The 13,224-nt window shown below is 44.3% G+C and overlaps 1 protein-coding gene across 2 annotated transcripts in view; it reads right to left on the bottom strand.

Annotated features, from left to right (window-relative positions):
• ARHGEF38 (Rho guanine nucleotide exchange factor 38) overlaps positions 1 to 13,224 on the bottom strand; it is a 53,980-nt gene that overhangs the window by 5,948 nt on the left and 34,808 nt on the right. Inside the window, exons 8-13 of one of the 2 annotated variants that reach the window (XM_035112853.2) lie at positions 10,363 to 10,467; positions 9,347 to 9,469; positions 7,990 to 8,310; positions 5,374 to 5,514; positions 2,501 to 2,699; positions 1,124 to 1,398 (exon numbers count right to left, since the gene is read on the bottom strand). In XM_035112853.2, coding sequence (XP_034968744.1) covers positions 1,124 to 1,398; positions 2,501 to 2,699; positions 5,374 to 5,514; positions 7,990 to 8,310; positions 9,347 to 9,469; positions 10,363 to 10,467 — 1,164 coding nt within the window. The remainder of the gene's footprint in view (positions 1 to 1,123; positions 1,399 to 2,500; positions 2,700 to 5,373; positions 5,515 to 7,989; positions 8,311 to 9,346; positions 9,470 to 10,362; positions 10,468 to 13,224) is intronic. The other variant, XM_035112854.2, reaches the window with a different exon arrangement.

Genomic DNA, 13,224 nt, shown 5'->3' with positions numbered 1-13,224 from the left:
CTTTTACGTGCTATGATGATATGCAGCACTCCTATGAACACAAGCGAGTTTGCAAACCAGGGGCAGCCAATGTGATGTCATCCAGATGTTGCCGCACTACAAATATTGAATGTCCCATCAGCCCCCGGCAGAATGGATAACATCTGGAGGGCACCCCACTGACTACCCTTGATGCAGAAAGGCCAACAGCAGGCAAGAGGGAACTTCTTATTTTCCTTATTTGCTGATTACATTTCTAGCCTGTCCGTCCTCCCAAATGAGACCAGGGTGGCACCTATCCTGTGCTATCAGCTGGATAGCTCAGTTGGCTAGAGCGTGGTGCCAAAGTTGCAGGTTTGATCCCCCATATGGGACAGCTGCATATTCCTGCAGTGCAGTGCGTTGAACTAGATGATATTCAAGGTCACTTCCAGCTCTGATTCTTGAATCCAGGTGGGCAGCCTCAGGCCTCAGAGTTCCTAGTTCAGACACTGGGCAGCATGACAGGGCCTCACAATTTCCGGAAGCACCACTTCACAACTTTAGAATATTTCCTACGGGCCACTGCTAAGTTTGACACAATCCTCTTCAAATCTAAAGCTTCATTTGACATGCTCTTCATCTCACCACAGCAAGGGACATCTGAGAAAAACTTCCTGACAGTAAGAGCTGTTCGACAGTGGTCTCCCTCAGGAGGTTGTGTACTCTCCTTCTTTGGAGGCTTTTAAGCAGAGGTTGGGTGGCCATCTGTCATGGATGCTTTAGTTAACATCCCTGCATTGCAGGTGGTTGGACTCTCTGCATTCTAGGATTGTATGACTTTTGGACAGGTTTGGGCAAAGTAGGACAAACTGGCTTACACTGTCTAGCTTAGCATTATTCACACTGACTGGCAGCTGCTGCTCTCTCTGTTTTAGACGGGGCTCTCTCTAGTCTGAGCTGGCGATGCCAGGGATTGAACCTGGGACCTTCTGCATATGAGGTGGATACTCTTCCACCAAGCCACACCCCTTCCAAAGATTCTCTGAGGGGACCCACCTCCTTGCCACTACTCATTTGTGTGTCCTCTCCTTGCTGCTCACACACCTGGGGAGAACAGGTGAGCAAGCAGCTACAAGGAGGAGGGGAATGAAGGTGAACTCACGATGCTTACGTCTTGGTCGTCCACTCCGTAGAAGCAATCCACCTCTGTCCCGTTAATAGCTGCCTTTTCACACAGGCTATTGTAGGAAGAGCCGCTTCCGCTTCTCTTGTGCTGCCCTGCGGGTTTTGTGCTGCCGTCATCCACTTGCCTCACGGAGACAAAAAGGCTGATGTTATCAAAGTCGCCGTCGCAGAAACTGGCATCTGAAGCCTCCTTTTGTGCCTTCGCTGGATTGTAGGGCTTCAGGAAGGAGGAGTAAACGTACCCTTTCGAAACTATGGAGGGAGGAGGAAAATTGAAAGAAAATAGGATGCGCTTCCCTGCTCCCCAGTCCTCCTGCCCTTCATAAAAAGCAAAGAAAGGCTTGCCACCAATAAGGAGTATGGAAGCAGTGGGGAGACCACTTGGTTCCTGTTACCCACCATGTTCTCATTGTACCTAGTCTGGTCCATAATCCCCCCAGTGAGGCTGGGCAGAAGCCATTGGAGGCCCCTAGTCTCACAACTAGTGCTGCTGTGTTGTGGCAGGCAACTCTGGGTTGGGTGACACGGAAGGGGTAACCAAAAAAAAGGAGTTTGGCCCTTTGGGGTCATGAAGAGGGCAAGAGTAACACCTCCTTTTTTGTTGCTTTACCCTTTGGAGATGAAGGAGGAAATATTGTGGGTGATGCCTTAGGCTTATTCCATGTAAGTAGGACAGATAGCTGCTGAGGTGGGAATGTAGCTGCTACCTGTTTGCCTACTTTGTGGGTGACGCTGGTTGCGTCTGTTGTATTTTTGTATTTTGGATCTGCTAATAGTTGTTATGGCACCCAATACGTCAGTCGTTTTAGCTTGCATTGATGTTGAAGAGGATATCTTAGATAACTTATTTAGTTATGTTATCCGTGCTACTATAAAATGTGCATTTTAATTTTCTATTTTCTTTTGCATTTGACTTCAGTCTGGGATATTTTTAGGATGTTGTAAAGATTTTATTTAAAACACGAAGCAGTATATATATAAAACTTCCTTAAAATATATACTGCAAGTTAAAGACCAGAATTCTGCAATTCAGTAACCCAGTGCAAGCAGGATAGAATATAAATTAAGAACAGCTTATGTGTTTCTGTAAACTCCATCATGTTGGAAGTTGCTTTGCTTTGCACCAGCAGCGCCAAATTTTTACTCAGGATAATGTCACTCAAGCTAGGTTAGGTACTTGTGATGTGAGCCATGACCTGCTCACAGGGCAGGTTAGAATACTACTCGCAACCCCTGCGAGAACTCACGGTGGCACAACGTGGAAGCTGAAATCACAGGGCTGTTGCGTCCATATTTAATAACCATCACAGCCAAAGGACATCCAATATTGTGATGAATGTGCCTGAGGACTTACTTCCAGTGTCGACAAGCCATCTGCCAGTACTTCCGAAAGGATCCTTTCGTTCCACGACAGCCACCAATTCTCCTTCGTAGAGATCCATATCAAACTCCTGAGTGGCGTTGCATTTGCGCTTGGCTTGGTACAGCAAGTCTGAGTTGTATGTGGAGAGTATCACAGACCTGTGGCTTTCAGTCTGCCGTGGAAATTCAGGCTGGAAACAAAACAAAATCCAGCTTTGAGACATACTTTCAATTGCAATGCCATAGGAAAGCATATTCAGGGTATATAAACATTCCCGCTGCTCTTTTCTCCACCATATATGACAATCTCTGTCTCATTCACTTTCCCAATCAATCCCCACCACACTCTAAAGGCAAGTCGGTATTATTCAGTATCTCTTCTTCTTCTTTGGCGATCACTCGTAGCCCAGTAAGATTGTCTTCCATAAACACGGTTTTAACACTGAGTCAATAAGTATCTAAATTTAGTATCTGAATAGGTATTTGAATCCTGGTAACAGAGTCATGCCCAACCACAGATAGCATTCAATACCCCTTTGTATTTAACACACATGCTTCTTTAAAAAATGCAGATAGTGGCGACTGGGTGTGTTGATAATTAAAAGGACGCAGCACATGTGGAAGATGGTTTGGTTCTTTCCCAAAGTCCTGACCAAAAAAACCACTCATTTGAAGCTATTTTCACAGGGCTGAAACCCTCCATTGGTAGCACGGGAAGAAAGGGTTAAACTTCCCTTCCTCACCTGCTCCAACCCCCGCTGGTTATCAGCTCCCCCCAAGGGAATGCTATTCAATATATATATATTTAAGTACACTTTAACATCACGCCTAGTTTCACGCTCATTTCCACTGACCTGGGAAAATAACTGCTCGCACACAGTGATTTGTCATTTCATAGAAAATGGGCCTGATCTCACGCTGCCTATGTGAGTAAACTGCTCGTGTAAGTAGGGTTTTTGTGGAAATTGGCTGCTGGGCTTATTGTTAACCATGAACTATTGGGCAGATTGCAGTGCCATGGCATTAAATACACAGGGTAAAGCTGCGTACAAATTGCTGCAGTGAACAGAGGCTTATTGTACATGGCAGGTAGTCTGAGGTACCTGCGCATTTTACCTTGACGGCTGTAAGATTAGTCCTCTATGAATAGTCATGTAGAGGAAATTTGCCTTCGCCTCCCGTCTTAATGCACTTATCAGTGTCGGTGTCAATTAACGGGAAGCATTTTGAAGTCACCCCGCACAAAAGTGACAGGGACGTGTAACATCCCAAGGCTTGAGAAACCAGTAATCCAGGGATTATGCTGTTTTAGATATGGAATGGGAAGTTACTGATATAGGACAAGCAGGACTTCTACACAGCTCTTGGGGACATTGTGCACTAGACACGTCTAAATTCGAGCACCTCTTAAAATCATAAAATCACCTGCCACCACTATGAAAGGCATTTAAAAGGTTTCCTGTGTAATAAAAAAAATACATCGGAAGATTAGAATTGCTATACAGATGTTTAGTGGGAAACGTGTCTGCAGACTGAATATGCACAAATCGAAGAGGAGCTTATGACAATGGCATTGCCAAGGGCTGTGGAATGAAATGTCAAGCGTGTTCCGGAAAGGAATGGCACAGGGTGCCGTTTGATTTCAGAGGGATGTATTGCTAGGCGCACTTTTTTGGAGTTCTGGACCAGACTAGGTGCAATAAGAGAGATCACATGCATTTCTGCCCCCTGTCCAATGTTAAAAATGGAGAGATACCCAATTCAGATTGGGAGCGTGATCCTTCGGAAAAGAGGGATTAACACCTGATCCTTGTGCCTTTCCCCTGATTAATGCCAGCTACTCCCCCAAGCCGTATTTATCTGCTTTCCTTTGGACCACATCAGCGAGGCTGAGAGAGGGGTCTTGTTGTCTGGGCAGCCCAGGCCCTGCATGCACCCCAGGGAGGTCACTTTGGTGATGCTAACAGAGCAATTTGACTTCCCTCCTGAAGGCGCACTCCATTGTCTCTTGAGTGCCAACAACGACAACACAACAACAATTTCCCCAAGTGGTTATTTGTTGTGCAAGCAGAAAACCTTGTGCAGGGCTTTGTTAGCTGAATCCTGCCCTTTACTGCTATGCATACCTCCTGGAAGTTAAGTCCTGTTAAAACTCAACGAAACTTTGGATCCAGACTAAGATGAACTTACACCACATGTAAATCAATGGGACATGTTAGTCATGACCCATAGATTTCAAGTCCCATGGATTTCAGTGAGCACTAAGTGCAAATCCTGAACCACAAGCCAGGTCCTTTTGAGCTCTTGACTCTATACATCAGGAATGGGGGATCCATGTCCTTGCCCATATCTTTGGACTACAACTCCGATCTTCTGTTGCCATTGGACATGTTGGCTGGCATTGATGGAAACAGGAGTCCAACATTGTCTGAAGGACTACAACTTTCCCATTCTTGCCATGCACTATCCAAGACTCATATATCAAGTTTATAAGCAAGATTAGTATTTTCTTTCCAAAGCAAATGACTGCTGATTTAACAGATAAAGTGTACATATTCATGTATTGAAAGTAGACAGCAGAACAACCCAAAGTTAAGACAGTTGAAACTGACATGCAGCCCAGTTTGTAACAACTCAAACGGGACTTACTCCCAGGTAAAAATGCATAGTAGGATTGGGGCCTTAACAGTGCATGGGTGAAGGAATAGGGTTGGAAGGGAAGCTAAAGACATTTAGCTTTCAGTAGATTCAATTGGAAATAAAAATATGATTTCTATACATTTACTTCTCTGCCCTGCATTTTGCTTTTCCTAGTTCCCAAACTTCCAACGGGGACTCCTGTCAAATGTATGCTACGGTACAAACCTGAACAGGGATTGGCTTCTTTTTTTCAAAGCTCAGCTTTCTCTCAATGAAATTTATGCTGTTGTTTTCTTTGACAAAATTCAGACTGTGTATGTCTTCGAGCACCTGGTGCTGAACTTCGCTGATGCTTGGAGACGACAGCTGTAAGTTCAAAAGAGGTTCAAGTTTACATGATTAGTCACAAGCTGTGATGGATCGGTGTGTGTGTGTGTGTACACACATAGACACACACACACACACATATATATACACACACACATAATGCTGTTTCTCATTTGGCAGGCTTAAAACAGCGTCACTGCTTTCCCCCCTGGTGGGGCTTCTGGCAGATGCTCAACAGGGAAAGCCTTTCCTGTTGTACCCCTTGACTTTCTGCAGACACAATGCTGAATTTTTGATGCGAACAACACATAGAATCATAGAATTGTAGAGTTGTAAGGGACCAGGAGGCCCCATCTAGTCCAACACCCTGCAATGAATGAATCTTTTGCCCAACATGGGGCATGAACCAATCACCCTGAGATTACCAACTGAGCTATCTTCTCCCAAGGGTAGAAAAAGACCACCCTAATCTAGATGATATGCTTTATTATATATCTAGCTATCCCTTGAGCATAGGGGTGAGGAACCTACGAACTTCTGGATGCTGTTGGCCTCCAATTCCCACCAGCCCTGGCCCAGCATGGTCAATGTTTAAGGACAACAGGAGTTGGAATTCAATTACATCTGAAGGGCCATAGGTTCCCCATGCCTAGTTTAGCAAGATATGAATAAGCCTACCTCAAAAGCTTCCATGCTTCCCTCTCCCCCCTTGGCTAATTGGGATCTTTCATTTCTGCTTTTAACCATAGCCTGGTATGTTCTATAAACCCAGAACTGTGTTAAGCAGGCATCCCCAAACTGCAGCCCTCCAGATGTTTTGGCCTACAATTCACATGATCCCTAGCTAACAGGACCAGTGGTCGGAGAAGATGGGATTTGTAGTCCAAAACATCTGGAGGGCCAAAGTTTGGGGGTGCCTAGTGTTAAGTCTTAACTGTGGTTACTTTAAACAAACCAGCTTTGTAAACCACAGTTTGCAGAAACAAGTTTTTAGAAACTTGTCAAGGCTAAGATTAACCGGAGCTTCCCAAGATTGACTGACACAACAAACTGTGGTTAATCACAAGTGGAAGCAGAACCTTCTAAACTCCTCCTTGCAGCCATGCTAGAAAATGAGAGAGGGGAGGGAGGGCGCGAATCAGGAGAGAGATTGTGCTCATTAAGCTAAACTACAGTTTAGTGTGACGTCCCCACACCCTCATTATCTTGCATGCGTGTGTTTGAGGAGCAGCGGTATCCATTAGGACACTCTCTCGCCCAAATAAATATTTCTTTTGCTGTTTTCATTTTCCTTCCATCATGCCACTGCACATGAAAGGAGCACTACACTTCCCACCGCTGCTCAGTTGCACATATTAAACTCATTTTAATACATACACATTGAAAAGCACTTATTACCTAGCAACAATGCTGAGTCAATTAAAGGGAAACAACATCCAACCAGGTGACACAAAACCTGGTTGAACCAGAGGGCGCTAGAGGGCGCTCTTCACACACTGGCAGAACCGCACTACAGGAAACCAAATAATATGCTAAGAAGCATGTGATTTTCTGGGACAGTGGAGAAGGCAAAACTGCCCAAGCACAGAATCATTTAATAACCCAGGCAGCCCAGCCCCATATCTGTTTAATTGAGTTCAACAGGGCTTAATTCCAAATCAATGAGCATCGGACTGCAGCCGTACTATATCCAGGATTAAGTCTGGATAGTGATACCCTAACCACAGTGATTTTTTTGCTCTGGTATCATCCAGATCAGACAACTTCAAACCCCGAGTGGCAAGTCATGGGAGAAACCAAGCTGGTTGTTTATCTGGAGAGAGAGAAACCACAAGCCTAGGTTTGGACATCGGACTAAACCAAACTGTGCCTTGGTTCACAGTAGCAGCAGGACCAGAGGAACAAAGCAGCCACAATATTCTCTCCAGGAACCCAGACATCTGAAGGTTCACACTAAACCATGGTGTGTCTTAGTGTTGCGGGTGAACTGGCTCATAAAATAGGGCTGCCGTACGCCCGGGCATAGCTTTGTCCATCAAAAATGTTTGAAAAGCGGCAAAAATGTATGGGGAAACCCAGGCGTATGGCAGCCCATATCTGAAGCATTGATTTTTTGACAATTTTCCTTTTAAAAAATCAACAACTTTGCCTCCCCGCCCCCAAAAGCTCAAAACATTTGTGTCCAGCTTTTCACTTTTTGAAATATGCCAACCCCATCATAAAATCACAGAATTGGAGGTGGCCCTTGCCCTAATCTCATGCAGTCTGCTGGGAAATGTAGCTCCGTCGGAGATAAACTACAGTTCCCAGGATTCTTTGAGGGAAGCCAAGTGCTTTAAATGTGCATGAAGTGTATGGTGTGAGCATGATGACCCAAGTTCATATTATTTGTCGAATGCAATTCTCATAGGCTTTTGGTTTTTTAAATAAGATTTCAAAGGTGCATAGGATACAGGCCACCTTAATTGTAATCATCTCAATGTGAGCATACCGGTGTATCTACAGCCGGCTTACCGATGTGAGGGATTCCCCCGTGGAATAGGATTGAAGAGCTGATGACATCATCCCCCGCAGGAGAGTGACGAGGCAACACAGGCAGTTGGTCACGATTTGCTTTGCTGCCCGGTTAAACGCCTGGAGTTCTTCCACCAGCTGGGCATTGAGAGCCTCGTATTCTTTCCTGGCCAAATCCATCTCCTCTCCTGCCGCCTTTTGGTGGTAGCTATTATAATCCAGCAGTTTGTCATAGCGCTTCTGGATGAGCTTCTGAGGGCCTGGGAAGAGGGCCTGCAACGCTGACAGGGGGACCAAAACCATCTTCTCTACTTGCTCCGCCTAGATGTGCACAGGTAGGGCAAGAGAGACAACAAATAAATCTTCACCACCCACCTCTCCTCCTTTAAAGCTAACATTTCTCCTTCTCCACCAGTTACATATCCCCAGAATGGTCTTCCCTCTGAAGTACGTCTCACCCCAACCTTCTATCATTCCTTTGGTTTGATTAGAGTGTCAGACTTGTACCTGGAAGGGCATGGATCGAATCCCCACTCGGCCATGAAGCTCGCTGGGCGACCTTGGGCTTCTCAGGCTAACCTACCTCAAAGGGTTTTTGTTGTGGGGATTAAATGAGGATGGGGAGAACAATGTACCTGGACCTCCTTTCAGGAAAAGGTGGGATATAAGGGCAATAAGGCAAATAAATGCATTTTAGGAACTGATGGGTTAAGTCGCTTTTTAATGAAGATGCTAATTATGTAACGTGCAATAATTATTGTAATGTTTCCGTTGGCTATGTATTATGTTTTTCAAATTACTGTATTTTTGTAAACCTCCCAATTTTGGAGTGAAAGAGTGGGGAGGGGCATAGAAATCTATAAATAAATATGTGCCCGAGGAATGAGGACGGAATTAATCACAGGATATAGCCCTGATCCAACACAAGAACTACTCACGCCACATCTGTTTGTGACGCAATGTGATTCCAGAAAACTGTTGTAAGGCTATCAACGCATTTACCCTGAATTTAGAACCCTTGGCTCTTGATTGTGTTGGTTGCCTAAACAAGTACAGAGGCCTTTGTGCTGCAGTCACTTTCCCTGAACATGTGGAAAGCTGGAAGGAACCATGTGGCAACCCCTTTTTTTACTCATTTTGTCCCTTCATGCCAGTAATGACTAGCTAGGGCTGACATCTTCCTTCCTCCTCATTGTGGAAGGCTAGGTTTTTTATTTGCAATAAATCAGGGCTTCAGGGAGCTGGGTTAAAAAAAAAAACCAACACCCTCTGCTGGCTTTGTTGCAGCAGCAGCAAACTTCCTTAAACTCCCTATCCCTTATCTTTTGTTTGAAACCAATATCTTTCAAGAACGTACATATCGTTCGCTGGGCTTTTCAGCATTAATCAAGATGTTTGAAGAGCCACTTTCCTCATCTTCTTTCTCGTGCAGAAAATCTTGAAGTTCGGTTACATTCTGTGCAGCTAGAAGCGTAGACTCCTGGAAACGATGGAAATGATGAAATGGGCGAAAGATATGCGTGCTCAGGTGTGCACACAAATGGAAGAGGATGCACGTGAAGGAAATGAAACGGCTAGGTCAAGGTTGGGCAATTTGTGGCCCATCCAGATGTTAATGGACTGCAACTCCCATCTGGCCAGTGTGGCCAATGGTCAGAGATGATAGGAATTGTAGCCCAGCAAGATCTGGAGGTTCCCCACCCATGTCCAAAGCATTCTGCATTCCCCTCCAATGCTAGCATGTGTTTCAGTGGATTACATCCCCACTTAAGGAAGCTAGAAGTCCGTTTGACTTGATATATACTTAAAACAGAATGAGGTGCACCAATGGATAGTACGTTTCAGAGGATCTCATGTGAAAAGTTCTACCCAAGCAGGAAACTATCCCTGCAGATAGTTTAGATTTGCCATATTTCCTAGTTGATCCAGGAAGTGTTTTAGTTTTCCCCTGTGCTCACACCACCCTGCAAGCCACCATCTTATTCTGCACCAGGCCTTTGACCAAGGATTAGGAACTTGCGGCCCCCGCAGATGTCCACTTCTCATCCGCCCCAAACAGCATGGCCAACAGTCATTGACAATGGGAGCTGTTGTCAAGCAGCATACAGAGCGACCTGGAGCCACCCACGCCTTGGACTAATATAACCCTAAAAGCTTTTGCCAGGAGTCGCACTAATTGAGGCATAACCTTCATATCATTATGCAACTTGAGATTTCATCCTGGTCTTTTGATTTAAAACATCTCATCCAGTGGATTCAAGTTTCACACTCATTCAGAAGCAGCTAATATTCGCTTGCAACATGCAAGTAGCAAATGGATTCTTTTTTTTAGTTGTGCTGCAACTTTTTTTTAGTTGTGCTGTTAACACTCACCTTCAGGTGCTGTAGAGACACCGAAATATTCTTCACGCAGAGTTTGACGGTCTTTTCCAAATTTCTAAATAACTTCTCCTCTTTATTAAAAGTTTCATCTTTCACCTAAAACACATGGCAACACTGAGATCACGAGCAGAGGCCACTCATTAGTAATTGGTGGAGTAGCCCTAAAACTAGCAGAGATATTGCATAAAGTATCTCTGCATTCCTTCCGCTGAAGCTACAAGAATAGCTTTAAGTGCTTTTAGACTGTGGCCTCATTCAGACATAGTGATAAATTCTGGCTTATCGTTATTGGAATGAATGAGCTGAGCCAACCTCAAAGCCAAGAGGAGGAGAGGAGGTTGGAAGATTCTGTTGTCATTTTTATCTATGGTTTGTTGTTGTTTCTTCTTGTGGTTAGTCTTGGCTAGCAAGACACCTTCAAACTTTGGCTTATGTAACTGACTTGTTTCAATTCAAATGAAATGCTAAAACATGGCTAACTGGAAGCTCTTGTGGCCATTTTCAATCTCCTCCTCACAGCTGCATCCGAGAGGGGAGGAATGCATAAGTCCAAGGCTCATACAAGCTCATTGACAGAACGCTAAACCATAGTTTAGCACTGTGCCCAAATTAGGGCTATATCTTGTCACATTTCATTTCATCTCAATCCCTTTGCCTATGTTGTTAGGATTCTTCTCCCGTGTTGCAGTCATGGGATTGTTTATATCACATGACGCTATATGTTTTCATTCCACATTGTGGGAAGTGACGGAGACAGGATGTTTATATTACTGTTTTTCCGTGATGTAGGACTTTTGTCCTTTGTTCTCTCTCTTTGCTGTCTGATGCTGAAGAGGATGGAGCTGAGTTACGATGCTCCAAGTGTATATATGTAAATAAACGTAGTTTAGTCAAATTGCTGCGCTACTAAGTCTGTACGCTGATCCTGAATTGTGCTGATGCCTCTTGGTATCAGCCGCTGTGATGTTCAGGCTGCAGAAAGATTTTGAATCTCCCGAACAACCGACCAGGAGGGAGATTGATAACATGCCAGTCAGGCATGTGCCTTTGCTGGACTCCTACTCGTGTGTAGGACCTCCTGACGTATGTTCCCAGATATATCCTTCATCCTCTCAGAATTACAAGTTCCATTTCATTCTTTGAAAAGTAATGCTGAATTTATGCAATTGTCATCATAAGGCAATATGACACAAATTTGATCAAATTTGCTGGCGGTGGGGGAGAGATGTAGTGTGGGAACCTAAGAAGGGAACAGTAAGCAACCAGTAAGTTGTATCTTCTGCAGATAGTGAAGAATTGAAGAAGTACTGTGTTTGTTTGTTTTTATGAATGGACAGATACCCAAACAGACATCCTCCACATGGATGAGTCTGCCTTCTGTATTGTATAATCAATAAAGTTCCACAAAAAGTGCAGATGAATTAAGGAAGTGTATGTTTGTGTGGATGGATGGATGGATAGATAGATAGATGTTCTCCACCCTTATGAGTCTGCCTGCTGCCTGGAGTGATGCTCCATATCCCCAAGTGACATTTTCATGGGAGTTTTTTCTGGTGCTACTTTTTAAACTGCTCCATGGATGCTATTGTTTTTATTCTGTTCTTGATTGCTATTCCTGTGTCTGCTTTAATTTTTATGATTTTGCTCTACTCAATTAATTTTATTGCTAGTGAGTCCCACCTTTTCTAGTTAGCAATCTCTAACTTTCACTGACAGTGAATGATACCAATTCTACCTTTACAAATTCTCATGCATGCATGCATACATACATATGCAAATATCTACGACTTTGACAGTGATTCAGATATGAAGTAGGGGAACAGCTGTAGCCTTGAATGAGGGCAGTAAAAAACATCTGTCTGGAACACTCATGCTGAAATGTGAACCTCTTTCATGAGATAGAAGCCATAGTGTGTGGCATGAAGTTGTCACACCTGACCTCCTGATAGCTGTGTTTCTGCTACTTATTTAGGAGGTACAGGGAGAGGGATTGAGGCAGCAGGGAGGTCGACACAGTGCAAATGTATTGGCAGGAGCACTGGATCAGCTCTGCCAGTACATTTGCACTGCGCCAACCTACCCACCATCTCTCCCTCCTGGTAAGCAGCAGTGACTCAGCTTTCAGGAGAGCAGGTGAGCACGACAACCCCAACATGCCGCCCGCTACAGGATAAAAGATTTTGAACATGGTGTGGATTGCAAGGCCATCCTGCTGCAGTTCATAAACGCCTGCTAACCCCCTGCATGCTTGGAACACACACGTTAGCAAATGCAACTGTTCAAAGCTTTAACAGCAAAAAGAAAAGGAGTGGGAAGCTTAAGAGAAGTGACAGAAATTTCCCTTTGCTTGTTAAGTAGGGTCAGCAAGGTATCAGAGAAGCACGGGGTCGATTTTATGACACTTGCCTAGGGTTTCATCTTTATGATGCTCTCTTAGCTTGCATAAAAATGTATACGAGCAATGCATCATTTTATATCATACATTTGCCTGTCCCTCTGCTCATTACTGTACATCTGCAGAGTTAATACTTGCGCCAAGTTTGAGAGAAACTCCTATTATTTCAGAGGCTGACCCATACTTGTCCCGATTTGTAAAAGAGGGTTGGCATTTTTATTTGCTTGAGTTTTCTTTCTTTGTATAGGGGGGGAGAGAGAGAGAGAAAGAGAGAGAGAGAGAGAGAGAGAGAGAGAGAGAGATGATGACGGCAACAACCTTGGAAGTGTCAAATCTGGTCTTCTCTTCTAATGCTGTAGGAGTTGCTGCAGATGTCAGAGGTGTGAGATGTGAGTGCTCTGAACCTCTAATTAAAGGAGGGGAAGGATGCTCTGTCATTCATAAAAGCATCATCTCCT

Source organism: Zootoca vivipara, chromosome 9 (genome assembly GCF_963506605.1).
Source record: "Zootoca vivipara chromosome 9, rZooViv1.1, whole genome shotgun sequence".
Taxonomy (NCBI): Eukaryota; Metazoa; Chordata; class Lepidosauria; order Squamata; family Lacertidae; genus Zootoca; species Zootoca vivipara.
The sequence above is the reverse complement of the archived record's forward strand: the minus strand, read 5'-3'. Positions and strand labels throughout refer to the sequence as shown.